The sequence below is a fragment of the Muntiacus reevesi genome, chromosome 9, assembly GCF_963930625.1.
Source record: "Muntiacus reevesi chromosome 9, mMunRee1.1, whole genome shotgun sequence".
NCBI classification, from domain to species: domain Eukaryota; kingdom Metazoa; phylum Chordata; class Mammalia; order Artiodactyla; family Cervidae; genus Muntiacus; species Muntiacus reevesi.
The window spans coordinates 62,961,142-62,988,912 of NC_089257.1; the positions used below are offsets into that span (position 1 = coordinate 62,961,142).

Sequence of the window (27,771 nt, forward strand, 5' to 3'; positions counted from 1 at the left end):
GGATTAACTCTTGCTTGGCTGAAGATGAACAGGACACATGCAAGGGCAAATTCCTGTCTGGCTGCTGTGTTCCTCAGTCATGCTCTACCCCAGGCTGCCTCTGCATCCTTCTACCTGCCTGCCCTGGTCATCTTTACTTGACTTAGCAATGGTGGGGAGAGGGCAGGTGGCAAACCCCTATTCACAGTGCGAAATAGGCTGGGAGAGGGTGGAAGTTTGGAGCTAGGAACCCTCAGGAGCTTCCTTCCAAAGATCACGCCAAGCCTAACTTGCATGCTTGGTCCTCCAGCAGGGGCAGAGTATCCCCTGTCCTTCAAGCAAAACTGCAGAAAAAGGTAACAATCCTTTCCACCTCCTCCCTTTGCCCTCCCAACTTTGCTGAAGTCTTCAGCCTCCCCATCCTTGTCTCATAGCATGCTCAAATGCATACCGTGTGGGCTCTCACAGGAGCTGATGCTGTTGGGAAGGGCTGTGGGCATGGGTGGGTTCAGGCATGCATGCTCAGTCACTCCAACTCTTTGCAACCCTAAGGACTGTAGCCCATCAGGCTCCTCTGTCCAGGGGACTCTCCAGGCAGGAATACTGGAGTGGGTTGCCATGACCTCTTCCAAGGGATCTTCCCAACCCAGGGATCAAGCCTGCGTGCCTCCTGCATTACAGGCGGATTCTTTACCACTGAGCCACTGGAGAAGCCAGGGTGGGTTCATATCCAGCCTCAGAGGGCTTGGAGGGTGGGGCCAGGTTGGTTGGGGGGATGAGTGACAGTTAGCTACACTAATGAGGATGATCACTTTGTACTGAGTAGCTACTCTGTGCCTGGCCCTGAGCTCAGCATTCTGTGTGCATCAGCTGACTTTATCCTCTGGACAACTCCCCCAGTATGCATTATTTTCTCACTTTTACAGATAAAGAGACCAAGGTTCTGTTATACTAAGTAGGTGTACACTCAAGGTGACACAGCTAGAAAATACTAGCAAAGAATTCAAACCCAGGGTGGAGTGATGCCAAAGCCATCACATCAAACTATGAGAAAGGGCAGTGGACCAGCCTCTTGCAGCCCAGAGGCCTAGGAGTGGGTGGGGGAAGGGTGACTCGGAGCCAGTCTCAAAATGACTGTGGACAAGAGGTGGGCAAAAGTGTTTGGAAGCAGAGGCAAAGCCTTCCCACTGGGCCCCAAACATCCCACCCTGCCTGGCCTGGTCCTTGACCCCACAGCTCTGTGCAAACAGCTCTGGCCTTTGCCGGCCACCCTCTCCTCTCTTGGTTTCTGAAAACCTATAAAAACTCTTCTTCACCTGCTGACCAGTTTCTATCGCTACCCCACCTCCTCGGTCTGTGTCTCACTCCAACTTCCCCAGGTGACCCTTCACTCCGGGCAGACGCTCCCCTGCTGCCATGCTGCTTCCCTTCCTCTCGGCCAAATCCTGACTTTTTGCCCCTGTCATAGCTCCTCTCCCTACTCCACGTCCTCCCTCTCCCCTCACTTTACAAGATCCACTGCTCCTACACCAAGATGTTCATAGCGGATGGGACCAGAACATCCAGGGAGGCTTGCCTGGCACTCTGTTCGATTTTATGCTTCTGGTTTGGTCAATCTGTCCCAGTGCCCAGCTCAGCGGCAGGACCAGGTCTAGGGTTCTGGGAGGACATCTGGCCATTCAGTTGACAAGGCAGTCCCCCTGCGATCAATGACCACCTTCCCGATGCCTCCGACCCCCAGCCCTCCTGAGCCCCCATTCTCCCTTGATGGGAAGGCAGTGAGGAGGCATGGTAACCCAAGAAGCAGAGAGGTAAACACAGCTCTGGGGTGCTGGGCAGGATGGCAGAGACCCTGCCGTGGGGCTTCACACCCCACCCCAAAGTGGCCCAGAATAAAGGGATGCCCAGGACTCACCCCATCTCTGAGTTGCAGTGAGGGAAGCAGAGCCTGGTCCTGGAAGGGGGCACACACCCCTCTCCAGCTTAGGACAGTCCGGTGAGCATCTCTCTGGTCAGGATATTTCAGCTTCCTCCTCTCTCTGCCCTCCTCCTCCCAATGAGCTCATCTGTCTGGGGCTCCCCACCCCCCCTTTGCCTGAGAGGATGTTTGGAAAGAACCTGGCAGAAAACAGAAAAAGAAGAAGGGAGGGATGGAGGAGGTGGCTGCCTACCTGCCTGTACCCAGAACCCTTAGAAAGTGGAGATGCCTGAGGAGGGTTCAGGAAGTGTTTATCTCCACCCCAACTCAGATGCCTGGTGGGCTGGGGAGCAGCAGGCAAGGTGGCCAGTACTGGTTCCTTGCTGGACTGCCGAGCCACGTGCCTGCGGGTTGGTTAGGTACACGCTGTCGGGTTAACCCCCTCAGCACCTGCCAAACTTCAGCCTATGCTGAGACTGTGGCTGGGGCAAGCAGGCACCGAGCTGGGGGTGGGGGCAGGAATGGTGAGTACGGGTGGGCAGCGAAGAGACCGAAGTACACTAGAAAGACGTTCCCAAATGTCTGTCCAGGTCACATCCTCACAACCCCAACCCCAGGGGCAGAAGGATTGGGGGGCGTTCAGCTTGAAGTTCATGCAGAGCTTCCTGGCTCCTGCAGTCCCGCGGTCCTGAGCTTGGGGCTCTGTTTATAACCGGGTTATAAGCTCTGGGGTGTTGATGCAAGTGGCCCATGGTTGGTGGGAGAGGCTGTGAGGTGGGGGGCTTGGGGAGCTCCCTGCAGAGCCCCTCGTCTTCTGCCTCTAAGAGCCGAGTCAGCAGGGTTGCCCTCCAGTCCCGTTACCTGCAGTGCCCGGACAGGAGCCGCGAGGGCTTGTGGGGGAGCGGGGGAGGCGGGCGGCAGACAAGGGCGAGAGAGGAGCGGGTGGGGGGGGCGCGGCTCCCTGCCAGGCTCGCCTTACTTAGAAGGAACTCCTCTTAAAATAGCTCTGGAGACCTCACCAGATCTCTCCCTTCCTCCCCTGCCGGGGTCTTGGCTCGCTTTCTGAGAACCGATAGGGGTTGGAATCTTCCATCACCCGCCCAATGCCACCCCCCCAATACCCCCCCATCCCCCGCCCCGCCACACCGTGGAAGGTGAGACTGCGCCCAGGGGTGCGCGCCTTCCCGGGTAAGAGCATCTCCCTGGAAGGCTGTGAGCCAGAGCTCTGTCCCCATTCCTGCCCGGGCCACGTCCCCACCACACTCTAACACTCTGACCCTCATCTCATGCTTGCGCCCCTTCCTAGCGCCCATCTTGCTCCCGGAAAGGCCAGGGGTGGAGGCCCAGGGCCGGAACCGAGAGGCTCGTCCTGTCTCAGAGAGGACTGTTGGACTAACTGCTTCAAAGAAACGCTTGAACCCTCCTTCGTCCCACCCCCACCCCCTAGGGAAAAAAAATCCTTTCCCCTTAAATCTAGACCCTATCTCCTCCCACCTGATAACAGCTCCCTGACAGCTCCTTGGCCCAGCGCCCAATCCCTCTATGCCTCCTTGAAAACTTGCTCTTCAGGGTGTTTCTGAGCCAGACCGCCCAAGACTGGAGTGTGCAGGAGCCCACCCTCAGGAATCCAGCCTGCTGGGTGCAGCTGGGGGCTGTGTCCCAACTGCCATCCTCCCTCTAGGGACGTCCAACAGGAGGAGGAGGAGGAGGAGGAGGAGAAAGAGCCAAGGTACCTGCCCATCCCCCTCCCCAACCCAGACTGGGGCTCTTGAGTTGGATGAAGGGGGTTTATGTCAGGGAGGGCTCCGCAAAGAAGTAGTTTTCTAAAGGTGGGACAGAGGAGTTCTGACCTTTGTTTGCCCTCTCCCCTGGCATCCCTGGATGGATCAATCGATGGACTAGGGTTTTGAGAATTTCTGAGGAAAGTGCTCTTTAAATGTAGAATTCCTCTAGCCGCTAATGCATCTCTCAGACACTTTTTCTGACCAGTTGTGGAGCCCTCCTGATGTTCTTTAGAGGAGAGCTGGGGGTGTGGAGGGAGGGAATCAAATAATGGGGTAGGTTCTAATTCTGACTTGAGGAATCACTTTCTCTGTGACCTTGGCCCACACATCTTACCTCTCTGAGCCTGTTTTTTCATTTGGGAGGCATATGGGTTTCCTAAGGACCCTTCTGGCTCTAAGAATTGGTAAGCAGAGATGCAGCTAAGAAGGTGAAGGGCATGGAGGAAACTGGCACATTTTCGGGTCACTAGGATCTAGAGCTACCCAGGGCGCTCTGTCCCCTCCCATCCCCCTTCTCTGGGCAGGGGTCACGTTCCTTCCCTTTGGCTTACCTCCTGACTCACCTCAGGCTCCAGCTCCTGAGAAACATGACCCCTGCTGTAAAAATAAATTGAGCAGCGTTGATGCCTGGCCCTGTGGATCTAGTGTCTGGGACCTCCTGGCAAAGGAGGGGTTGAACTTGGAGACAGAAAGAGGCTTACACTTTTTAGGGACCCAGACCTCTTTGAGAATAACAAGAGCTAAAATGTACTGGGAGCTGACCCTATGCCTAGAACTCTATTAGCACTTTTACATGTGATAATATCTCATCCAGGACTTCCCTGGTGGCTCAGTGGTAAAGAATCCACCTGCCAAGCAGGAGATGCAGGTTCAGTTCCTGGGTCAGGAAGATCCCTAGAGGAGGAAATGGCAACCCACTCCAGTATTCTTGCCTGGAAAACCCTGGACAGAGGAGCCTGGTGGGCTATAGTCCATGGGGTTGCAGAAGAGTCAGTCACAACTTAGAGACTAAAGGATAAACAACAACATCTCATCCAGTCTCCATAGGTCTACATCTGATGTCTGTGATACTTGGGGTGAGCACACAAATGGAAATTACATATATGTCTAAATATAAGTTACCCATCAAGATAACAAAGTGTGAAAACTTACCTATTATCTTCTGTCTCTGATGGATTTTTCTTAGTCTTAATTTTAAGGCCAGGCCCCAAAGCCATTCCCTGGCCCACTCTTCCCTGGTCCTTGGAGGACAGGGTCTCTGATGCGTGCCTGGATGTCAGGTTCTACCTGCATGTCAAATTCCATCCACTCCCACCCTCTGCAAACAGGTGCCCTTTGCCCTCTCCCCAGGCCTGTGGGTACGCATTCTGCAGGGGCAGCTCCTGAGAGGATGGGCCCAGGGAAGAGGCCTGCTCAGAATTGGGTCATTTGAACAGAGAATTCCATGATCCCAGATGTCTGGAGCATGGTCTAGAAGATGAGGTGTATGGATTACCCTTCCCTCCTGTTCCAGGAACCACTTTTCCAGTGAGGAGGAGGGTGTGTGATCAAAGGAGGGCCAGAGTGAGACCCTCCAAACTCAGGAGCCCAGGGCTGAGGCCCCTGTTGCCCAGGTAGAAGGGTGGCATTGCCCTTAACAATTTCATGAGGTAAATATCATCACTTTCGTCATATTACAGATGAGGCTTCTGCAGAAGATTGTATAACTTGCTCAAGGTCATCCAACAATAAACGCTGGAGCTGGGACTTGATTCCCCAGCGTCTAACTCCAGAGCCACTGTACCACTATCACAGCTATACCGAATCTTTCTCCCAGGAAAAAAAGAAAAAGAAAAAAACACATAGACACCCAGCATTTCCCATACAACCTTAAGGGGTCCATGATCTCTGAATCCCACCAAGAACCCTCAAGTCAAGAAGGTGGGTGGTAGGGGGCTGTAGCAGGGATCAGGCCATGAAGTGGAAGCAGGTTTCCAAGTGTGAACCAGTGTGCAGATAGGCAAAGGATGGAGGGGCAGGAATGCAGACAGGACCTGCGGTGGAGGGAGGGGGCCGGAATGGTTGGGGAGGGGGCCTGAGGAGGCCCCTCTTAGGGGGGTTACTAAACCCCGGGGAATAGCACTGTGCGTGGGTGCATGCGTGGGAGAGTGTGCGCTCAGTCACCTCAGGACTCTTTGCGACCCCATGAACTGTAGCCCACCAGGCTCCTCTGTCCGTGGAATTCTCCTGGCAAGAATACTGGAGCGGGTTGCCATTTCCTACTCCAGGGGATCTTCCCGACTCAGGGATTGAGCCTGTGTCTCTAGCGTCTCCTGAGTTGGTTGGTGGGTTCTTTACCAACTGAGGCTCGGGAGACAGGCTCCCTTGTAACTCCAGAGGTTCTGGGAAAAAGCCTTCTGACCTGGCTGTGACCACGCATCTCCTACCCTGGGCTAATCCACCCCCACTTCAAAACAGAGGTGAGCCTAAGGGAGTCTTCCAGGATTCTGAAGGACACAGGAAACCCTTGGAAGAGGGGGGAAAAGGGAGGGTCGGGGGTGGGGGTGGGGTGGCCTAGGTGGAAAAAGGAAGTAGGGGTACCAGGGAGGGTGAATCAGGGGTTGGCCCCAACGGTAGAGCTTGGCCGGATTCCGTAACCAGGAGCATCAAGGTTTCTGCGCAGTCCATGAAGCAATGCGAGAGGTTGGTGTGCGGTGGCGGGGGCAGTTTGCAGTTGGAAGCCGGGTCTGTGGGACCCTGCACAGCTGGGCCTCAGGGCTGCACACACGCGCGTCGGCGGCCGCAGTGTACATACAAGCCCGCACACGCCCACCGGCTGCGGCAGTGCAGGCTGCGGGCGACCGAGCGGCCCCTTCGCGGCCCCGGGAGAGGGAGCCGTTACCCAAACTCGTGTACCCCAAAGCAGACATCGCAGCCGTCCAACACCCGAGAAGCTCCACCTCGACTCCTCCCCAAACTATCCTCCTAATTGGCAGCTCAGCGCACGGGATGATGCGGGCGGCTGCGGACGGCCCTGCAGTGCCAAGCCGCAGCCGCCCAGCCCGAGCCGGAGAGGAAGCAGGGGTGTGTGGGGGGCGGGCGAGGGGGTTGCTGGGGGTGCGGCCGGCTCCCGGGGCTCCAGGACCTGGAGGCGGGGGCGCCCCGGGCTCCGCGGTGGCCACCGCCCCTCCTGCGGCTGGAGCGCTTCCAGAGCAGAGGCGCAGCGTCGCTCGCCTCGGTGCTAGCTCGGCGGTCCCTCTGGCCCTGCTCGCGTTCCTCCTCCTCGGGCTCCTCCTTCTCCCCGCGCCCCCGGCGGCCGCTCCCGCAGCCGGCTCCTCCTCTCCCTCCCTGCCTCCCCCTCGTCGCGCTCCCCGCGCTAACTTTCCCGAGCCCTGCCCGGCGGCGCAGAGCTCCCCGGCAGCCTCCGGCCCCACTGCAGACCGCGGGCTGAGAGCGCGGGTGTGCCCTGATCCCGTCCCCGCGCCCCGGGGGCGCTCCGGAGAGAACAGAACGATGCCCGGGGCTCGGGACCAAGGCGCAGCCCGGGCGAGATGGCTGAGCATTGGGCTTTTGGGTAAGGCAGCCCCCGCTTGGTTTCTTCTACCTCTTCCCCCCCCCCCCCCCACCGGGGGAGGGGACACTTAGAAGAACAGCACCTTGGACAGGGTGGGCTTTGGAGCGGGGCCCCCAGTGAGCGGCTCCCGCTTCTTCCAGGACGCAGTTCGGACTGCTGAGCTGCCGGGGGACCTTGCACCGTCCTCCGCCCCATCCCGCCGGCCAGCCCAGCGATTAGTTCTTTGCTGTCTCCAGTGCTTTCAGCTTCTAGAGCTGGAGCTCGGGGCCGCAGAGGTTTAAGCCGGCTGGGGGAACGTGTCTGGGATCGGGCGTAGGAGATGCCCGGTGGGTTGCACGTGTGGCTGTTGGGATGCTGGTTTCTACCCCAGCCCAGAGCTCCTTGCAACTTGGATGCTTGTTGCCCCGGCACTGGCAGTGCACCAGTTCAAGGTGGGGGAGCTCCCCTTCCTCCTGTCCCTTTTCTGTTTGGCTCCTCTTCTGTCTACTTCCTCTAGTGCCCATTGCCTTCTCTGCAGACTGGATGGGGTTGGAGGGACTTGGAGGATCGTTCAAGCCCTCCTTTAAAATTTATTTATGGCTCAAGACTTGTGGGAATCTTGGTTCTCCGACTAGGGATTGAACCCATGCACTCGGCAGTGAAAGCACCAAATCTGAACCACTGGACTGCCAAGAAATTCCCCCTTTTAGGAAGGATCCTGTGTCTCTTCTTAGGTAAAGAGTCCATGGGTTGGGCGGTAGGACCTGTTTAACCTGCTCTTGGCTCTTTATTTTGGGGATGAGTATGAAGACTAAGGAGGCACATCCGGAGAACACAGAAGGAACAGATGAATAGTGTCTATTTTATGCATGATACCTTTGAGCATCAAACTCCTAGAGATTCGGGAATGATATTTAGTAGTCCAGAATGTAGCCTCTCAGAAGTCAAAGCTGGATTTCAGTGTAAGCCGATTCCATCTCTGGCACCTGCACCTCTTCCTGTTTATATTTGTCAGATTTGGCTTTTGGCAGCTCCCCGCATCGGGTTGGGCACACGATGTAAGCATTTGGGCTGAAAACAGGAAGACAGAAGTCTTTAAGGGTGGCCGCTGCTGCTTCTGCCAATGTAAACCGTGTGCTGACCTGTCGTGTTAGCACCTGATGGTGGAGTGGGGATAAAGTGTGTCCTTCACTCAGGAGCCACTGCTTTTGTTACATCCCTCCAGTTGGTGTTTTCTCTTGTAGCTTAGGCACAGGTGTGCTGATTCCACGGTGACCCTAAGAAGTGGGTCTCTGCGAGGCCTGAGGCTTCTCTTCATGGGCAGGGCACAGAGGCCCTCTGCTCCCCCTCATCCCATCTCTGATCACTGTGGGCATGGCAAGGGGAATGGGTCGCTGGGGAATTCAAACTCACACCCCCATTAAACTAGCCTGCTTACCAACACCTCTGGCTTCCCTTTCTCCTATTGCCTGGTTGGCTGGTGGAATGCGAGTGCCAGAGTTTTCATAGAACCTGTCTTCTGTGGGGAACCCCACCATACGCCACGTGTGTGTGTGTGTGTGTGTGTGTGTGTGTGTGTTGGGATTTCAGGCACAGATTCTTGGTACTTTTCTCCAGGTGGAAACCCCCACCTCCTCTAAGCGCTCTTTGAGCTGAGAGACTAGGGAGGAACAGAGGCCCATTGGAACAGGTTTGGAAGATTCCCTGAGCTACCCTCTGGGCGCCCAGGAGAGAGCAGAGTGATTCGTAGGGGGAGACCAGCAGACCCTAGAACTGGCCCCAGCTGCTCTGCCACGTCCCCTCTGGTCTGCTGAGGGAATACAACCTGAGCCCCTACCTGGACCTTGCCCAGGCAGCCACTGATAAGACCTCACAGTGCATTGCTTTGAGTTTGGCACAAAGACGCCGTCCTTGCTCTTGGTCCAGGAGGGGAGATGCAGAGACGACTGGACAGCCAGGTAGAGCATCAGAGCTGGCAGGAGCTTTGGAAGCCACAGCACAGAGCTCCCCTCAGGATGAAGAAACCACGGTCCAGAGAGGGAAGGTGACTTGCTCACTGGTGTGTAGCCAGTTGATGGCCAGGCGGGCCAGAATCCAGGTCTCTGGGGCTTTGTCACACCAACTTGCCTCTCAGTCAACCAAAGTCTGCTGAAGGGGAAGGTCAGCAGGGGTCGTGCTGATGGACTGAAGAAGCAGTGAGCTCGGGAGCCTGGGTGTGGAAGGACAGAGGCTTGGGGGCCCAGAGCTGTTGTTCTCACAACTATGGAAACTGGGTACAGAGCTGTAAGCTCCCAGGAGTCGTCTACCCCTCCAGCTTCCTCTCCGCACATCAAACCAAATCTCCTAGGCCGAGACGAAACTGATTTTTGATAATCTGACCAGATGCTCCTTTCTTAAATTGAGACACAGTTTTCAAGATGGCAGTATTGCAATTGAGGATAAAAAGGTGTCAGTGCCTTCCTAAGCTTGTAACTGGTAATATATCTATCTTACCCACTTCTTCCTTATTGCCTGATTTGCTTAATTGCTGTGATCTCTGTGTAATTATCACTTGTGAGGGTGCTCTGTTGCCCAACCCTCTTTCCCTGGGTATGTATTTATTAAGGACTTGTTTAATGAGAAGGCAATTAAGCAGAGGGTGCTTAGTCCCACTCAGAGAAAGGAAAAGGAAAGGGTAAGTAAGCGGTTCATGGCAAAGAGGATGGGAAAGCAGGGAAGAGGAGAAAGACCCCAGGTTTGGAATCTGGAACTGGGGATTCATTCTTATTTTGGACATGCAGGCTTGTGGGGTCCCAAGTCATTTTGGCTGCTGTGGCAGGTGGGACCAGCATGCTGGGTAGACCTCAGGCACAGATTCTCCCACCTTGCCCCACTGCTGAGGGTGTAAGGATCTCTGCAGAAGCCACACCCATTCCATGGACTGCAAGAGGAGGGGTGGGCACACCACTTGGAATTGTTTGCAAAGCTGGTTTTGTTGAGCATCCAGCGCTGTCTCAGGGGAATGTTTCTATCCCTGCAAAGCTCCTGGGGGTGCGCAGGAAGCCGGCAGGTTGCCTAGGGAGAGGGAGCTGAAATCTTTCCTCTTTCTCTGGGCCCAGGGGCCTTGCCTGGCTCAGCCCTGCCTCCCACAGCCCCCAGGGCCTGCACCCCAGGAGGGGTCTTGTCCTGCTGGCCTCGGCCCACTTTCTCCCTCCCAGCTCTTACTTTGAACCTGACTCCCCTGGGGCCAGAGTGTTTCAGCATCCCTATTAAAGTCAGCCGCGATTCCGCCTGCCTTGCCAGGCAAGCCTGGGGAGCTAAACTTAGAGTGTGCTCCATGCTGGCCCTCTTTCCTCCTCTTGCCCTAGGTTGGGTGCCACTGTACCCGGATATGGGAAAAGGTGACGGAAGATTTCTGCCTTGGCATTTGCCTTGGAATGTCTGATGGTAGCCATGAGATCCCCCTTGGTGTATTTAATGATAAGATTTGCCTTTTTAACATTTGCCTTAAAGTAAAGTTTTTACTTTAAATGGGAGGTCTGAGTCAATCCTTAGACATAATCGCATGAGATGGGAGGGGGCCGATCAGAAAACAGCCAAGAAAATGGCTGTTCTGAGAATGGTTCAGTAGTTAGGGACTTTCAGTGAGCAAAGAAGTTAGGGACTTTCAATTAGCAAAGACAAGGCTTAGGATTGAATTCCACAGGATCACGGATCAGAGGACTTGTTCCCACCCATCCCAGGAAGCTGGAGAGGGACCCCCCAATCTGAAATGCACACAAGATCACTAGAAATTCTAAAGGGTTTAGTTTGGGACAAAGAAAGTCCTTCTTTATCTGAGGAAGTAACCACATGGAAATAATTACCTCCAGAAAGTAGTACAGGGTGAAAGCATAAAACAGTGCATTAATGGCTTGGAGATTTTGTTGGCTGACACTGGTCCTTAACTGGAGTGACTTGGTTTCGTCCAGACCTAGGCCAGCCCTGTCCCCCTGCCTCCTTTTAAACACTATGCTCCCCTACCGGCAGAGAGCCCAGGCCAGAGGGATGAACTCATTGAAGCCCTTCTCATGTTTTATAAGCTCATGTGTTTTTAGCTTTATACCAAGCTTAGAAGGTAGGAAAGACAGGCATCCCTGGTTTGAGGATTTAGCACTTCCGATTTTCTCAAGGTCAGCCGGCCAGGTGGGGTCTGCCATGTGCCTGCTGACATATCCATCCTGGTTTGGTCATCCTGGTGAAGTACCTCTTTGAGTCCTCTAGTGGATTTAGGTCTGACCCTGCCCCCTTCTCTGCCCACAGTGCAGGCTCACAGGGAAGAAGGCACAGGAGCCAGGCCTCTGGGTTTTCCCGCGCACGAGCCTCCCAGACACGGCCAACAAGACTTCTGCCTGCTGGGAGGGTGTGCAGTGGAGAAGCCGGGCTTGCTCCCCATCTCTGATGCTTTAATTCAGGCAGGACTCTGAACTTCACCGTGGAAACATCTCTGCCTTCCCTCTGTCCCTTCCAGGCTACGGTGGGAATGGCAATGCTTCACTCTGGGAGTCCTGTGACATTAGAATTAAGTCATCCACACAGGCGCACACTAATCAGGTGGAAATGCGCACTGTCATGAGTCAGACCTTAGAGAAGTACTTTTCTCCTCTGTCCTGGACTGTTTTTTTTTGTTTGTTTGTTTTTGCTTTTAAAACGGTCAAAAAGATTTCACTTCTGATGTTGCTTGGATAGTCTATTCCGGTTGAGGTTGGGGGAGAGGCGTTTGGCCCCTTATTTGAATCCTCCATCTCCCCCAAGATCCTGGACACTAGAGGCTGGTGCTCCTCGGAACATGTGCTCAGGCTCAGAGGGAGCACTGTAGGCATCAGGAAGCTCCTTCTGCTGAGTGCTTCCCCATCACCACACCGCACTCTGTTCTTTGATTTGTGGAGGTGGTGGGGGGTGGTGAGAGGCAAAACTGAGGTCTCCCATCAGAAGGTTGTCTTCTTGGGACTTCCCAGGCTGTCCAGAAGCAAGCAAAACTCCTTGCTTCTACTGCGGGGGGTATAGGTTCAATCCCTAGTTAGGGAACCAAGATCCCGCATGCCATGCAGTGTGGCAAACAAACAAACAAACAAACAAACAAAAAACAAACAAAACCAAAATTGAAGGCCATCTTTTAGGCAGGAGGGTGTAATCTCATGCAGACAGCTCCTGTCCATAGATCTCTGGGGCAAGGTGGTGAGGGAGGAGAGAAATGAAAAGAAAACCAGGAGCTTTAAGGAGGGCTGGCCCTGACAGCATTGTTCTCTTGGAGAGGCACCATCACAGGGTGGTGGAAAGCAGAGCTCGGTCTGTACTCTGCTTATTCCACTCACCAGTTGTGTGGCCTTGAGCAAGTTAATCTCTCTGAGCCTGTTTCTTCATTTTGCATGTTGGGGATAAAACTAATAAGTACCTCATTAGGATTATCATGAGGATTAAATGAGACAGTGCCTGTAAAATGGCCATCCTATTTTACAGTCAGTGCTCAATTCCAGATCCACCATTTATTATGTGACCCTGGGCAAGTGACTTAATCTCTCTGAGCCTCAATTGAATCATCTGTACAACGAGAAAAATGATAACCCATCTTTTGGCATTCTAATCAGAGTTGAAGTTAATAGGTAGAAATCCTCTAGCATAGTGGGGCCCAAAGTGTCATCTCTGATTGCAGCATTTTCTGGGAACCTCTTAGAAATGCACATTTTCAGGCTCTGCTCTAGGTGCTGGATCTGAAACTGCTGGGGTGGGGCTGGCAGAGCGAGCTGTAAGGGCTCCAGTTGATTCTGACCCTTTGTGAAAGCCACTGCTCTAGAACAACTCCTGGCACAGAGGAGCTGATCAAAGATTGAAGGCTAGTTGAAATGACCCCTCAGCACTAATTGGAACTCTGGTGGGCAAAATCTGATGTTTTAGGATGTAAGGTAGGATTTTCTTGCTTTGGGATGCTAGAAATGTCTCTTGTTGACCTTTGTGTGTGTGTGTGCTAAGTCGCTTCAGTCGTGTCCAACTCTGCGCCACCCTATGGACTGTGGCCTGCCAGGCTCCTCTGTCCATGGGATTCTCCAGGCAAGAATACTGGAGTGGGTTGCCTTGCCCTCCTCAAGGGGAACTTCCTGACCCAGGGATCGAATCTGAACCCATGTTCTTACATCTGCATTGGCAGATGGGTTCTTTACCACTAGCACCATGTGGAAAGCCCCTCTGCTGACCTTAGGCAAGTCACCAAACCTGTCTATGTTCAGTTGCCATGTCTGTAATATGGGGCTATTATGGTACACCACTCAAGGCGTGGGTGTGGAGGTTATATGTAGCCATCACATAGTAAATGCTGAGCATACACCAGCAGTTGTTGACAGTGGCAGCGGATCCTGGACTATGGGCTGTTATTTCTGAGCTTTGTGTTAAGAGCAGTCCACTTTGCCTTCAGAAGTGAAGAGGGACATGAAGAAGCTGAGGGAGTCCTAAGAGCAGAGTTGGGCTTCCAGCTCTCCATGGAGCCTCTCTTACTTATTTATGGCTGCACCACATGGCAGGTGAGATCTTAGTTCCTCAACCAGGGATTGAACCTGAGCCCCCCTGCGGTGGAAGTGCAGAGTCTTAACCCCTGGACTGCCGGGGAGGTCTCCTCCTTCTAAGTTAAAAAGCATTGCCCAGGTGGCGCTAGGCATACTTACTTCATGTGTTCAAACCAAGAGCAAACTGGTTTGTGATGTATCGATACGATGAGGACATTAAGCTTGATAAAAGAGGTCCTTCCCTGAGAATGAGGATGGGAGCAAGGTTGGAAACTTTAAAACAAAGACTGACCCTACCTGTCTTGGGAACAAGAACAGTTCTGGGAATTGCCTGCAGAGCTGGGAGCTGACTGGCCTGAGAGGGGTTGTCAAGTGGCTCAGCCACTAAACCCAGTTAGTTCAGTCAAGTCTCCTCCCATTTTGGGTCTTGGTTGTCCCATCTCTAAAATCAGGCAGTGGCAACTTAGTGTCTCTAACCTGAAACTACCTGGGTCCTTTAGCTCTGACACTGTGGGAACGCCAGGCTGAAGGTCCAAGTAGTTGAGAGAAGCTACAGTCTGGGAAGAGGTGCCAGGGAAACTTTGGCATAGGAGGTGGTGCAGGCAAGTGTCTGCTCAACTGCCCACTAGCCCTGGAGTCACACTCCAGTTCACATTTCAACTACCTCTTTAAGTTGTAGGACTTTGGCCAAGGGACGAGGCACTTTGCTCTTCTGATCCTTATTTTTCCCACCTGTAAAATGTGATTAATAAGACCCTCTTTCCAGGTGAGAGGTGAAGATGCTATGAGATTACTCACACGCAGCCTTAGCCAGCATATCCGCTCAGGAAAAGGTCATTATTCTCAGCATCACTGGGAACCTGAGAAGGACTCTGAGTCCTCACCCAGGGTGACCCTGGTTCATTTAGGGGCAAGGACAGCTAGTCTCTAATTCTGACGCCCCACCTCCTCATGACCTTGAGGTACAGTGGGGTTTCCTCAAGGACTCTGTAGGACTGGAGGGCCAGGTTCTCTTACAAGAATTCACGAACTCACAAGGCAATGCCCAGAGGCCATGAGTGGAAATTCACAGCGATGAATTTCCACTGGCAGCGATGGCAGTGGACTGGAAGGTGTGGGAAAGAAGGGGTGTGGGGGTGGGGATGTTCCCAGGATGAGAGGCTGCAGTGGGGCTGCAGGCAGTCGGGGGGCTACTCTGGGTCCCGAGGGGACCATGGGTGCAGTGCCCACTCCAGCCACCGTCTTGCCAGCATCCTGTTGCCCTGAGCCAGCCTCCATAAAGTGTCTTCCGCCTTCACTTTCTCTGCGGTTATTGCTTTATTCCCTCTGATTTCGTGGCTGCTGACTGATGCCAAGACATCCCCGTTCCACCCCACCCTGAGGGATGCCCTCCCGGTCCGCCTTGTCTCTCTTTTCTTCTCGAGGTCCCTGTCGTGGTGGAGCAAGGTCCAGCGGGAGGCAGCCGCCTGCCTCTCGGCCCCTTGGGGCAGGTGGGGGCTGCCAGGGTGCGTGATAAGTGGCGGAGGAGCCGGGTCCTGTGTCTGCCGTTTTCCTTTTAGCCACCAAAGGCTACCCACTCAGTCTCCCAACCCCCTCGCCCCGCCAAATCCCGAAAATATCACGATGGGGTGGCGCACAGTCCTTGGGGAGATTCCCAGCGCCAACAGGAGGCGCAGGTTCTGCACTTGGGGGCTGCAGGGACCACGTCAGCTGGTTATGGGGCGCGGGCTCGGGGCTGGGAGGCCGGGACCTGGTTTTCCTGGGTTGGGGTGACCCCTGGTGGTCACTTAGAGTGTCACAAGGGCTACTAACAGGCTCAGAAGTCCATCCGGCTCAGGCCAAGAGGGAGAATGAATCACGGAGGTGGTCCAGGCAGAGTCGGTTAAAGTAAAGAGAACCATCTTCCTAATATTGACACGGAGGGCAAAAGAGACTCCCTGCCTGACCTAGCCACTCCACTCCGCCGGAGAGGTCCCTTCCAGGGCTGCAGCCTGGAGGTGCCGCTGGGGTTTTACTCAGGGAGGTGGTGCCCCTCACACAGGTCTCTTCCTGCTGCCGGCGTCCCTGTCGTTGGAGGTGTCTGTGGGAAAGGCCACCACCATCTATGCTGTCAACGGCACGGAGATCCTGCTACCCTGCACCTTCTCTAGCTGCTTTGGCTTCGAGAACCTATACTTCCGGTGGTCCTACAACAGCAGTGACACATACAAGATCGTAAGTAGGCGGAGAAGGGATGGGACAGCTCAGATCCTCCTCCCGGGTTTGTCCCCTCACCCCTGCCTCCCACCCCAGGCTATGGTCCATTCTGGACTGACCCCTCAATGATGGTCTCCGGGGACCTTTTGATGCACCTTTTGTCACCCTCACGTTTTATTTATTTTAAAAATAAATGAATTTATTTATTTTGGCTGCACTGGGCCTTTGATGTTTTGTTGCAGCTAGTGGAGGCTACCTTCTAGTTGCGGTGCACAGGCTTCTCACTGCAGTGGCTTCTCTGGTTGTGGAGCACGTGGGTTCAGTAGTTGTGGCGCATGGGGTTAGTTGCCCCGTGGCATGTGGGATCTTCCCGGACCAGGGATCGAACCCGTCGCCCCTGCATTGGCAGGCAGATTCTTAACCACTGGACCACTAGGGAAGTCTCTCTCCAAGTATTCTTCCCAGAGCCTGTCTAGACGGATCTATGTGGGAAGGATGCTTAGATTTTTGTTACCAGAATTTAGGGTCTGTTGGAATTCCTGTCTAGAGTCCTCTGTCTGGTCTGATGAAATACCTGAAACTTGGTTAGCTTGTGTAAACATTAATAATTTAATTAAAAAAGCAGAAGAGACAAGACGTTTGGAAGACTTGGAGAGGGGGAATGAGAAGAGTTCAAATAAGAGAATGGCTGGGGAGTGGGCCTTGGAAGGATGGAAGGGGATGCTGGAGAAGAGAAGGGTCCAGGGCTTTGGCTGGGGGTGGGGATGGAGAGTCAGCAGGTGTTTTTTAAATGTTTCTTTATGTATATGACTGCACCAGATCTTAGTTGTGGCAAGCAGGATCTTTAGTTGTGGCATGTGGGATCTAGTTCCCTGACCAGAGATTGAACCCAGGCCACCCTGCATTGGGAGTGTGGAGTCTCAGCCACCGGACCACCAAGGAAGTCCCAGCAGGTGTTTTTTGAGTACTCTGCAACCTAGTAGGGGACTGGAAGTCACAAGAGACCAACTCTGGATGTAATTAAATAGTGAACTCAGAGGGTGCCAACGCCCTGCCCTGTGGGATTGATCCACATCTTGATGGAGGGTCAGAATTCAGGCAGATAGGGGACGAGGTGTCAGCAAAAGCTGGAAGGAATGACAGAGGGAAGCGAGTATGGTATTAACAGGCAATTATGTGGTATTAAAAGGTTTTTATGAAAAAAGCAGTAAAAGTCATGCTACATTCTAGGGAGACCTTAGTAACAGAAATTGGGTTTAGCCTGAAGCAAGTAAAATCCAGGTTAGACAGACAGAGCTATCGATAAGCGTGGGAAGCCAAGGGAAAGGGCTCTTCCTGGCCTGGGCAGGGAGGTGCCCAAGGAGTGGGCTGGAGTGATGTCATGACTCTAGAAAGGACTCAGATTTTTTTCTTGGCCACCTCCTTGCTTCCATCTTCCCACACAGCTCATAGATGGGACTGTGAAGAATGAGAAGTCGGACCCCAAGGTGAAATCGAAAGATGATGACCGCATCACTCTGCAGGGCTCCACGAAGGAGAAAATGAACAATATTTCCATTTCGCTGAAGAACCTGGAGTTCAGCGACACGGGCAAATACACCTGCTATGTGAAGAACCCCAAGGAGAATGATTCTGAGCACCAGGCCACCATCTTCCTCCAAGTTGTTGATAAATGTATGCAATGGGTCTGGGACAAGGGCAGTGCAATTGGAAGGATGGGGTGGGGGTGGGTACCCAACTCAGGGTAATGGTGAAATGGTCCATGTTGGTGTTTTCTTTCACTTTATGCTTTCAAGGGCAACTGGAGTTACATCTAGAAACTCAGATAACTTAGTGTGAATACTCATTCTCTGTCACTGAATAGCTTATGATATACACTGAGGCCCTCTGAGCCTTGTTTTCCTTGTGTGAAGATCTACCTTCTCTTAGGGTTGCTATGAGAGTTCCAGAAGCTACATGGAAGTGTGTTGTGAAGTTCTCCTTAGGTGTTGATTATTACTACTCTTGTGTATTCTGTTAGCAACAGCTGATTGAATGCCAGGTAGGACCAAAAAGTGCTATGAATGATACACAGTGTCCTTTCTCAAAGAACTGACAGGTCAGGGTAGGACAGAAGACAAGTAAACACATAACTGAAATGGGGCAAAGCATGCAAAGCCAAGGCAACAGAGATTAAAAAAATATTTATCTATTTATTTGGCTGAGCCAGGTCTTAGTTGAGGCCTGGGCTTAGTTGGGCTCTTAGTTGCCACATGTGGGATCTAGTTCCCTGACTAGGGATCGAACCAGGGCCCTCTTCATTGGGAGCTTGGAGTCTTAGCCACTGGACCACCAGGGAAGTTCCAGTAGAGATTGATAAGAATGGTCTCTCCCTTCTGGAGCTTAAGTCCCAGTTGAGGGGATTCCAATCCAACAATAGTGGAACAATTAGACAATGAGGAAACACGTGATGAGGGTATCCCATGACCCCGACACTGGACGTGTTTAGAGAAGGGGCTGAAGGAGTTAAGACTGGGTGGGCATCATGGAGAGGGGAGCCTGGAAGGCTAGCGAGGCATGGAAGTTGAGAAAAAGGAAGGAAACTTGCTTAGGCATCCTGATTGTGTTGCGTTTCTTGTTTTCCTGGGCTCCACTGCTCTCCTGGATGATGTGGGATTCCTGCAGAGAAGATGCTCATGATTCTGTAATTTTTTGGAGTTAGGGCCATTAGGATTCTCAGGTGGGTTGGATATAGGGGTTTGAGAAAAAGAGAGGAGTCAAGGATGTCTCCAGGGATTTTGGCCAGAGCAACTCAAAGGATGGTGTTTTCTCAGCAGAGATGGAGGAGACTGTGGGTGGAGCAGGTTTGGGAAGTCGGGAGTTCAGTTTTCAGATGAGGAAACTGAGGCTAGAAGGGTTAAGTGACCAGCTGTAGGTTACCAGCTCATTAGTGACTGTGGACATCCTGTTGTTGAAATCCAGGTTACCTGGCTCCTGTGTCTTCTGGCCACATAAGAGATATTACAGGGAGATTCTCAATTTTTTTTTTCTGCATGGGTAAAAGGAAACCTAGAAGGAGGCAATGAAAGTTTCATGCTTGAGGGTCAAATCAAACCTGGATGCTGTGGTCCCCAAGTCTGAGTTATTCCAGAACTTGTGTGGGTGTCTGCGGGAGGGCGTATGTGTGGAGCACAGGGGGAGAGGGATGACTTCCTGTTATGTCTTAGCCTGATGGATGCCATAGTCTAGCCTCTCCTGCTTCCTGCTGGGGTGGGCATGTCCCAGAGGCCCAGGTTGGAGGCTGGGGAGCTGTTGGGCTGCCATGGTGCTCCAGGTGACTCCTGCTCTCCTTCTCCACCCCTCTTCTTTCCCTTCTCTGACCATGAAGTGGAAGAAGTGGACAACACCGTGACCCTCATCATCCTGGGTGTCGTGGGCGGGGTCATTGGGCTCCTAATATTCATCCTGCTGGTTAAGAAGTTCATTGCCTTCATCATCAAGAAGACTCAGGAGAAGAAGTAAGTTGACTCCTGCCTTCCCACCAGCCCACCACCCATTCTCATCTCATGGGTGTTCCCAGCATCCTCTCATCCACCATCATATAGCCCCATCTGCCTTCATCCTTCCATCTATCTCCTAATCCCTCCTCTCTTCCTAATTCTTCTACTCTCTTTTTTATCCTTGCCCCACTCCTCTCATCTTTCAGCCTGATTCTTCATCTCACTCCTTTCTCCCCATCCGCTCAGCACATGTTTATGAATACACTGACTTCACTGAGAACATACATACAACTCATCTGCTCTTCCTCATTCCCCTGTCTTCTTGCCCATTCTGTTATTTGTACCACCTCAATCTAAAGTCCTACCAAAGGCTTTAAAATGCCCCCCCCCCTTTTTTTTTAGATCAGGGGAAACATGAGATTCTGCATACAGAAACTCTAAAATGGGAAGATCCTTCTAGGGTGATGGGAGTTTTTTTATTGTGAAATTCTGAAAATTCAAATGAAAGAGAGAAAAACAGTCTAAAAAGGCTGATATGACTACCCAGGAAGCCCTAGGATAAATTCAGGTGTAAAGACAGATATCTGTAAGAGGAATGAGAAGAAAGATCGGGAGGTACAAAGGGTGCAGCCTACACTCAGAATTGCCAGAGCTGGCAGGTTCCACAACTGAAAAACCACAGCTACAAAACCCAGAGCAGAACAAAGGCATTTGAAAGTTGTGTTCTTGGCAAGAAAGATGAGATGAGGCAGACCTGCCATTGAAGCAGAGAGGGTGAAAGTAAGTCGGAGAAGCAAGGGAGAAGCAGAAGATAGAAGGAGAAGATCTGTTGGGGTTGGCTTCATGCTGTTTTGTTGAGAAGAAATTAGGCTGAAAAGGGCAGAAATGCCACTGGTCAGAAAGGAAGGTTGCTGAAGGCAGGGAGAGAATTTTAATGATTGGCATAGGGGAGGGAGAGCTGGGAGGACTGGTTGCGATGATGAACTCTTGGGCTATCTAGCATCATGGCTAGAGGCTGGGAGGATTTCAGAGATCTTGAGGGGGGCCTGGAGCATGGATTCAGACCAAATTGTGTTTTTAATAATCAGTCTTACTATTGCTGGTGAGAAAATTTGAAGAACACATTATTCAACGTATGGTTTAAAAACACTTGGGAAAGAAAGCAGTCATCCTTGGGAGCCACCATGAGTTCACTGAAAACAGGGCAGGATAACATTTTCGTGCTAGTACACAGTTGGATCAGGAGGATGCTACATGTAATAGCACTTCCTGTCATTCATCACATGCCTCTACCATGTGTTAGATACTCCATCAGGCATTAAAAAAAATAAACCATGTATGATTTTATTTTGAAGTTGAGCAAAGTGAGGCTCAGAGTGGTTAAGTGACTTGCCCAGGGTCACACAGCTAATAAGTGATAGAGCTGGGATTTGAAGTCTGACTTGTTTGCTTCAAAACTTCAACTATTGCTGCTGCGCCCTACTGATTCACAGCGGGGTGGGATCTAGAGTTCAGTAAGTCATTCTTTCATTCGGTGACTCTTTTTGAGATGCTGTGTGCAAAGTACTGTGCCAGGCACTGCCGGAAGTTCTAGAAGTAATGAGATTCTGCCCCTAAGTAAAGAAGACATGTGCAGAAATCAGTGTAACAGGAGGTAGAGGAATTAGGGCTGGCCTAACCCACTCCAGGATTCTTGCCTGGAATGCCATGGACAGAGGAGGCTGGCTGGCTGCAGTCCATAGGGTCGCACAGAGTTGGACATGACTGAAGTGAGCATGCATGCCCACACTCAGAGAAGTGTGAGAGAATGTTGAGGGGGTTCAGGAGAGGGTGGAATAATAGTGAAGGATTTCTGGCCAAAGAGACATTTGTGGTCAGCCTTGCAAGATTGATATGAGTGAAGAGAAGGTTGTTCTGGAGGGGGAACCACTGAGAGCAAAGACAGACAGCCTGGGAAGCGAGCATGTTGTGGAGAATAGGCATTTGTGGTTGCTATTGTTGAGAGAGTAGGGGTGGGGTCAGGAGAAAGGGGGGGAAACCTACAAAGGGAGGGTGGGTTTTGTAACCCACCTACAGACCCTTGAGGATTCTTGAGGCTGAGATTGGCTTTTCTCTGACCACGGGGGAGCTGGGGAGGGTTTTCAGGGCCTGGTTCCATCAGAGGACCTGGAAGAAAGGGTCTGGTATTGGTGGGCACAGGGAATGGGTAGGCAGAGGCTAGAGGTGGGAGACAGGCCAGGAGGAAGCCTGAGAGGGTCCTCTGAGCAGCGAGGCAGGCCTGCATAACAGTAAGGATGTGGTGGCTTCCTGAGAAGAAGAGAGGTGTGGGGCAGCATCTTCTGATCAGTTCTGGGCTTTCACATGTGAGGGTGTGCCCTCTGCCTAGAATGTCTCCTCCCTCTTTTCCTGCTCATCTTTCTTGGTCTCAGCTTAAACGACGCTTCCAAAGGGCCTTCCCTGACCCTAGAAGGAGCCCTCCTAGGTTGAGTCCCTCCCTGGTATGCCCCACCCCCATCCTCTCATTTACTGCATTGTACTGCAGTTACTTGTTTAACAGCACATTCCCTGGAAGACTGCAGGTTTTTGGAGAGCAGGCACCTTGTCAGCTGGACACCTTTCTAGCCTGACACAGTGCCTGGTAGCCAGCAGGGTCTTTGGAAAGAAATATGGATGGTTAGGTGGATAGGAATTGGCTAGACTGACTATTCCTTATGTTTAGAGATAGGTAGGTAGGTAGATAGATGATAGACCCATCTGAATAGAGGTCTCTAGTGGTATGTCACAGGGCTCTGTTTGTTCATTGTTATTACTGATTTAAACTACACTAAGAATGACATGGGCTTCTCTGGTGGCTCAGGGGTAAAGAATCCACCTGCCAATGCACGAGACACAGGTTTGATTCCTGGGTCGGTAAGATCCCCTGGAGAAGGAAATGGCAACCCACTCCAGTATTCTTGTCTGGGAAATCCCATGGACAGAGCAGCCTGGTGGGATACAGTCCACAGGGTCAAAAAGAGTTGGACATGACAACAATAGGAATGATACACTTATCAAATTTCCAGAAACCTAGCAACTGTGTTGGATGGAGAACAAAATTGGGATCTGGGAGGATCTTTTTTTTTAAAAATTGAAGTATAGTTGATTTAGTGTTGTGTTGGTTTGCTGGAATCACAGCAAAGTGATTCAGTTGTACATACCTACATATTGATTCTTTTTCAGATTCTTTTCCATTGTGTTTTATTATAAGATATTGAATATAGCTCCCTGTGCTATACAGTAAGGCATTGTGGTTTATCTGTTTTATATATAGTAGTTTGTATCTGTTAATCCCTAATTTATCCAAATTTATCCCTCTCACTTTGGTAACTATAAGTTTTTTTCTATCTCTGTGATTTTCTGTTTATGCTTCGTAAAGAAGTTCATTTCAACCATACTTTAGATTCCACATATAAGTGATATCAGATGGTGCTTGTTTCTCTGTCTGATCTACTTCATTTAGTATGATAATCTCTATGTCCATCCATGTTGCTGCAAATGGCATTATTTCATTATTTTTATGGCTGAGTAATATTTCATTGTACACATGTACCACATCTTCTTTATTCATTCATCTCTGGGTGGACATTTAGATTGTTTCCATGTCTTGGCTGTTGTAAATAGTGCTGCTATGACCTTTGGGGTGCATGTATCTTTTTGAATTAGAGTTTTCTCTGGATATATGCCCAAGAGTGGGATTGTTGGATCATATGGCAACTCTATTTTTAGTTTTAAAAAACGAAACCTCCAAACTGTTTTGCATAGTGGCTGCACCAATTTACATGCCCACCAACAGTGTAGGAGAGTTCCCTTTTCCGGATTTAGGAGGATAGGCTGGAGGTATAGACTAAATCCTGTAAGATGAAATTGATGAAGATGAAATGTTAAATCTTTCCTGAAGGCCTCAAACTCAGCTACACAAGCCCAGGGTGGGGCTAAGATGTAGTTTAGTAACAGAAGCCACGAAAAAGACTTGGAAGTTTTCATTAACTGAAAGGTGGGAGTAATGCAGCAGTCAGGTCTTTTCTGGAGAACCTGTGCGGCCTGCCCACTGCTGTTGGGGGGTGTAGCACTTAAACTGGAACATGCCCAGCACAGGGTGGCTGGGGTGGTGACATTCTGGGGGTTATTCCCATCTAACCATCTCTCCTTCCTTCTGCCCCATCCCCCCACCCTCTGCCCACACCTGCCTGCCCCTTCCATCTTATTTTTCTATACCTAGTCACAGTGAACTTTAGGAGGAAGGGCCTGCAGGACCCTGGGTGAGAGCTATTTGCCCTGGGCATACTGCCTGCTGGCCTGGACCCTTCCCCTGGCTTGGCACAGCCTGACATCTACCCTGGTTGGCCTCCCCTCATTACTGACCCCTGGGCGGAGTGACTGGTACCCTTGCCTTCTGCCATGTTGAGATGACCTGGTGATGCTAGCCTTACTGAGTACTTCCTGTGGCTCAGGCACTGTTCCAAGTGCTCCCCGGCTCCTCCCAGCAATCCCATGAAGAAGGGGCCATTGCAGCCATTTTTTAGGCAAGGAAATGGAGGCAGAGGGTGGGCGACCTGGCCTCTGGCTACAGTGGCACTACAGAAGGCCAGGGAGAGGCTCCAGGGCTGGCACCGGGGGCCACGGCTCCGCCTCCCACACCATTTTACCCATCCCTTGGCTCTTCCTCTCACCACCGCCTCCCCTCTCTCCTTTCTCCCTCTCAGGAAGGAGTGCCTCGTGAGTTCCTCAGGGAACGATAATACCGAGAATGGGTTGCCCGGCTCCAAGGCGGAAGAGAAAGCACCGACAAAAGTGTGAGCCCTGCTTGGGGCCAAGCAGCTGCCGGGAGCCTCACTTTCCTGTGATGAAACCGATGCTTGAGCCGTGTCCGTGACCCCATGTGCCTGAGAACATCTGCTGCTTGGCTCAACTGTAGTCTTCCCCGGGCGGGGAGAAACTGGGGTCCTGTCCCGCCTGCCTCACCCCCTACCTCCCACCAGGGCTCCCCAGGGACAAGGGCTGGCCGGGGAAAGGAACCTGCGGAAGGTTCTGGAAAGGAAAGGAGGGGCTGGGGCCGTGTGGATGGCCTGCTCCCCGACACCGGGGTAGATGGTCTTCAGCGCCCCCCACCCTAGATGAGGAGCACCTTGGATTTCCTCCTGATGTCTCTTTGTGAGAGACTTGGGGGGTCGGTGAGGGCTGCCCCAGTAGTTGGACCCTGAGTATGGAGGACTAAGCCTTTTATGGTGGGAGCGGCCGGAGGACTCTCTACAGGCTCTGGGGGTGGGGGCCGCTGGAAGGATCCTGCAAGGACAGGCTTCGATGGACACCTGGTTCCCCGTGTCCCTCCCCCGACCCCGACCCCTGGGTGCCTGCCTGCCTTGGTTCCTCCCACCCCCACCCCCATGCTGCTCGGAGTCTATGAAGACTCCAGCTAGGGCTGCCTCTTTGTCTAAGGGGGTCCTAGCCCACTTCGTCTGCTTTTCTAATATCTGGGCTCCGAGGACTCATGAAGGGGTCTCTCAGTCCCAGAGCACTGGGCGCCACTTATTCCTTTCCTAGAATATCTCTTTGGGGCATCAGGGCTGCAGAGGTGGGCCTCTTGGCGGCAGAACGCCCACCAACGCTGGTTGCCCCTTCTCCTTGGCCTGGCAGGACCGTGGCCACTCGTGGGAACTCCCAACCGGCTCCGCCCTGCTGCTCTTCCTCCGAAGCAGCAGGTGGCGCCGTCTTGCTTGAGGAGCTGCTCGCTCCTGTGTTCCTCTCGCTTCTCCCCGCCCAGGGTTGTTCACCTCCATCCCAGGGTCAAGGCTTGCCTTCGCCTCAGGGACCCTCTTGGTTTGGATGAGAGGGCTCTTGGGTTTGCTGGCTGCTTCCTGTTCATCTGTCCCCTCCATCCGCAGCCTGGGGTCGGGGAGGGGCAGGTCGAGAGTGCCCACAGTTTTCCTTTGCTTTTCCGTGCACTGGTTTGCACACCCCTTGTGTGTGGGGCTAGACTGTGCCTTACCTCCTGAGTCCTGGCTCATAGCGTCCTCTGCCCCCTCCTTCAGCCCACGTGGAACAGCCAACTCTGGTGGGGCCCTGGTGAGGGGTCCCCAGCCGCCCACACTCAGGGTCAGGCAAGAGACTGGGGAGCTAACTCCCCCGGGCCAGCGGCTGAGTCCTGGAGGCCTCTGCCAAGTGCTCCCAGGGCCCTGCTATGTCGCGGTGTTGGCCCTGTGGGTTGATGAAGTGGGGGATGGACGGGGCTGTGATCATGGAGGAATCCACCATCTGCTCCCACCCACCTCGCTCTCTCATTAAATTTCTGACACTCCCTCCTTTGGGGCCCAGGGAGGAATGAGAGGGGAGTAGCCCCTTTTCCAAAGTGTGTGGGGACTGCCTCAGGGCTCTCCCTGCCAACAATCAGTGGTGAACATCCCAGGAAGGGCCCACGCAGATCTTCCTCCGTCCCTGTGTCTTCCTTCTCCCATCCTAGGCTCAGGTTCAGGCTTTCCTGTCTTTAGGAGCAGACAGGCCAGAGCCACCAGTTATTCGGGAAACTTCTTCCGTTTCCTTCATGCAGAACCACTTTCTTTTTCTTTCCCAGCTTCAGCATTTGGACAGGCAGAGTGTCTTGGGCTCCTCTGACTTCCCTGAGAAGAAACCAAGGCATACAGAGTATGGGAGAGGGAGAGCATCATCCTCTCTACTTCTGGGTCTGCTGCTGACTCATAGGCAGATCATGTACCTTCTCTGGGCTCAACTTTCCTTATCTGCAAAATGGGTGTAATAATACCTACTTCACAGGACTGTAAGACTTGGCAAGTTTTGGTTTAAAAAAAGTCTTTTTGGCTTGGAAAGGGATCTAGGAGTTCAGGTATCATAATTAGAGGGAGTGTTCCAAGTCCATCCTGTCCTCTGTGTCCTATCCCTATAGTGCACACACTCACACACACATATACACACATTCTCACTCTCTTTTCTGTCTCTGTCTCCCCCCCCCCCTTAGAATTATTTTAGCCTTTGTAATGTTAGAAACCTTGACTCTGATACTTAAAGCTTCTTGTCCATGGCTTTTGTTTGGTAGTTTTCCATAGAGGTGATTGGAACTCTAGAGAGGGACACTTTTGGTTGCTCCAAGGCCTGAGGGCTCATGGCTACTGGCATTTAATGAGTGTGAGGGCTAAGAATGTCCAACTTAGTCCCCACAACAAAGACTGTCCTGCCCCAAGGCTGATTATACCCATGGAGAAACTCTGGCATGAATTTGCAGTGGAAGATGTGTGGGCAAAGCCATCTTCCCAAGCAGACCCTCAGCACATGCAGGTCTCTGAGAGTGATCTTCAGGGGCTGGTGAGGGTGTTTTCAGGGTGTGTGGTTTAGAGAGAGCATTCACAATGTTGAACTTGGGAGCCCAGGACATATGCAGTTTCGCTGACCCTAAGTCAGGAGACCACAAACAAAGTCTTTCTCACTTCCCCTTTCTTGACCCCCAAGTAGGACCTGAGCATTCCAGGCGTTGGGATTCTCCTGGTGTAGGAACTGTGCAGAAGGCAGCCAGAATGAGCTTGGAGAGGTCTGGGAGGACAGCTGGTGGAGCTCAGACTTTCACATCTGGCTGGCTGCCCACAGCTGGATGCAAAGGGAAGGGCGTAAGAGTGAGCTCCTGAGATGGGAGCAGCTGAGGGTGTGTCTGTGTGGACTGAGCGTGTGGAAATGCATGGCTGTGGGGTGGGTGGGCCGTGCAGGGGCGTGGGCATGTGTGGAGGTGTGTATAAAGGCTGAGTGTGCCTGAGATGGGGGAGATTCTGTACATTTCAGAGCCATCTTTCCCGGCCTGAACTCTACCTGTTGGGGCACCTCGAGCCTGAGAAAGAAGAGACAGAGGGAGAGACCAGCTGTGCTCCTGGGCCCCATAACACCATGATGCCATCTCACTGTCACAGCTGCCGTCAGAGTGTGGGGGGGAGGGGGTGCTAGGAGAGGGGACTTCTCTCAGGGAAATCCTGCAGCTTGCTTGACTACTGTGTCCCAGGGAGTCCCTACCCTCCCACCTCCCACCTGATACGCAGTGCTTTCGACTATCTTATGCATGGTTTATCCCTCTGGCTTGGATAACAACAATACTCATAGTCAATTTCCTGTATAGCTATAGATCAAAACAATGCAGCACAAACGGGCCTTGGGGGGGCCTCAGATCTGCGGGTGCCTCTGGGAGGCGCAGATGTGCACACACCAAGCACTTACTTGTGTTCAAGCACAGAATGAATGTAAGCTGACTGACTGTCTTGCCTTGACAACACGTTTTGCTTTGTAGAATTTTATTTAGTTTTGCCTTGGATGAAATAAAAATTATGTTTAATAGAAA

The 27,771-nt window shown here is 52.4% G+C and overlaps 1 protein-coding gene and 1 long non-coding RNA gene across 5 annotated transcripts in view; one reads left to right on the forward strand and one right to left on the reverse strand.

Annotated features, from left to right (window-relative positions):
* The window catches only part of LOC136175192 (uncharacterized), a 43,424-nt gene extending 41,330 nt beyond the window's left edge, over positions 1 to 2,094 (reverse strand). For 2 of the 3 annotated variants that reach the window (XR_010664438.1, XR_010664437.1), the window contains exon 1: positions 1,895 to 2,094. This is a non-coding gene — a long non-coding RNA (uncharacterized lncRNA). The remainder of the gene's footprint in view (positions 1 to 1,894) is intronic. The other variant, XR_010664436.1, reaches the window with a different exon arrangement.
* SCN4B (sodium voltage-gated channel beta subunit 4) lies at positions 229 to 27,771 on the forward strand. 2 transcript variants are annotated; one of them, XM_065945512.1, is made up of 5 exons: positions 229 to 335; positions 15,770 to 15,942; positions 17,370 to 17,598; positions 19,292 to 19,421; positions 24,146 to 27,771. In XM_065945512.1, the coding sequence occupies exons 3-5, from the start codon at positions 17,466 to 17,468 to the stop codon at positions 24,237 to 24,239; spliced, it is 357 nt and encodes a 118-aa protein (XP_065801584.1). In that variant the 5' UTR covers positions 229 to 335; positions 15,770 to 15,942; positions 17,370 to 17,465; the 3' UTR covers positions 24,240 to 27,771. The 2 variants fall into 2 exon arrangements, with proteins under 2 accessions (XP_065801584.1, XP_065801583.1); XM_065945511.1 differs by lacking the exon at positions 229 to 335 and adding an exon at positions 6,799 to 7,234.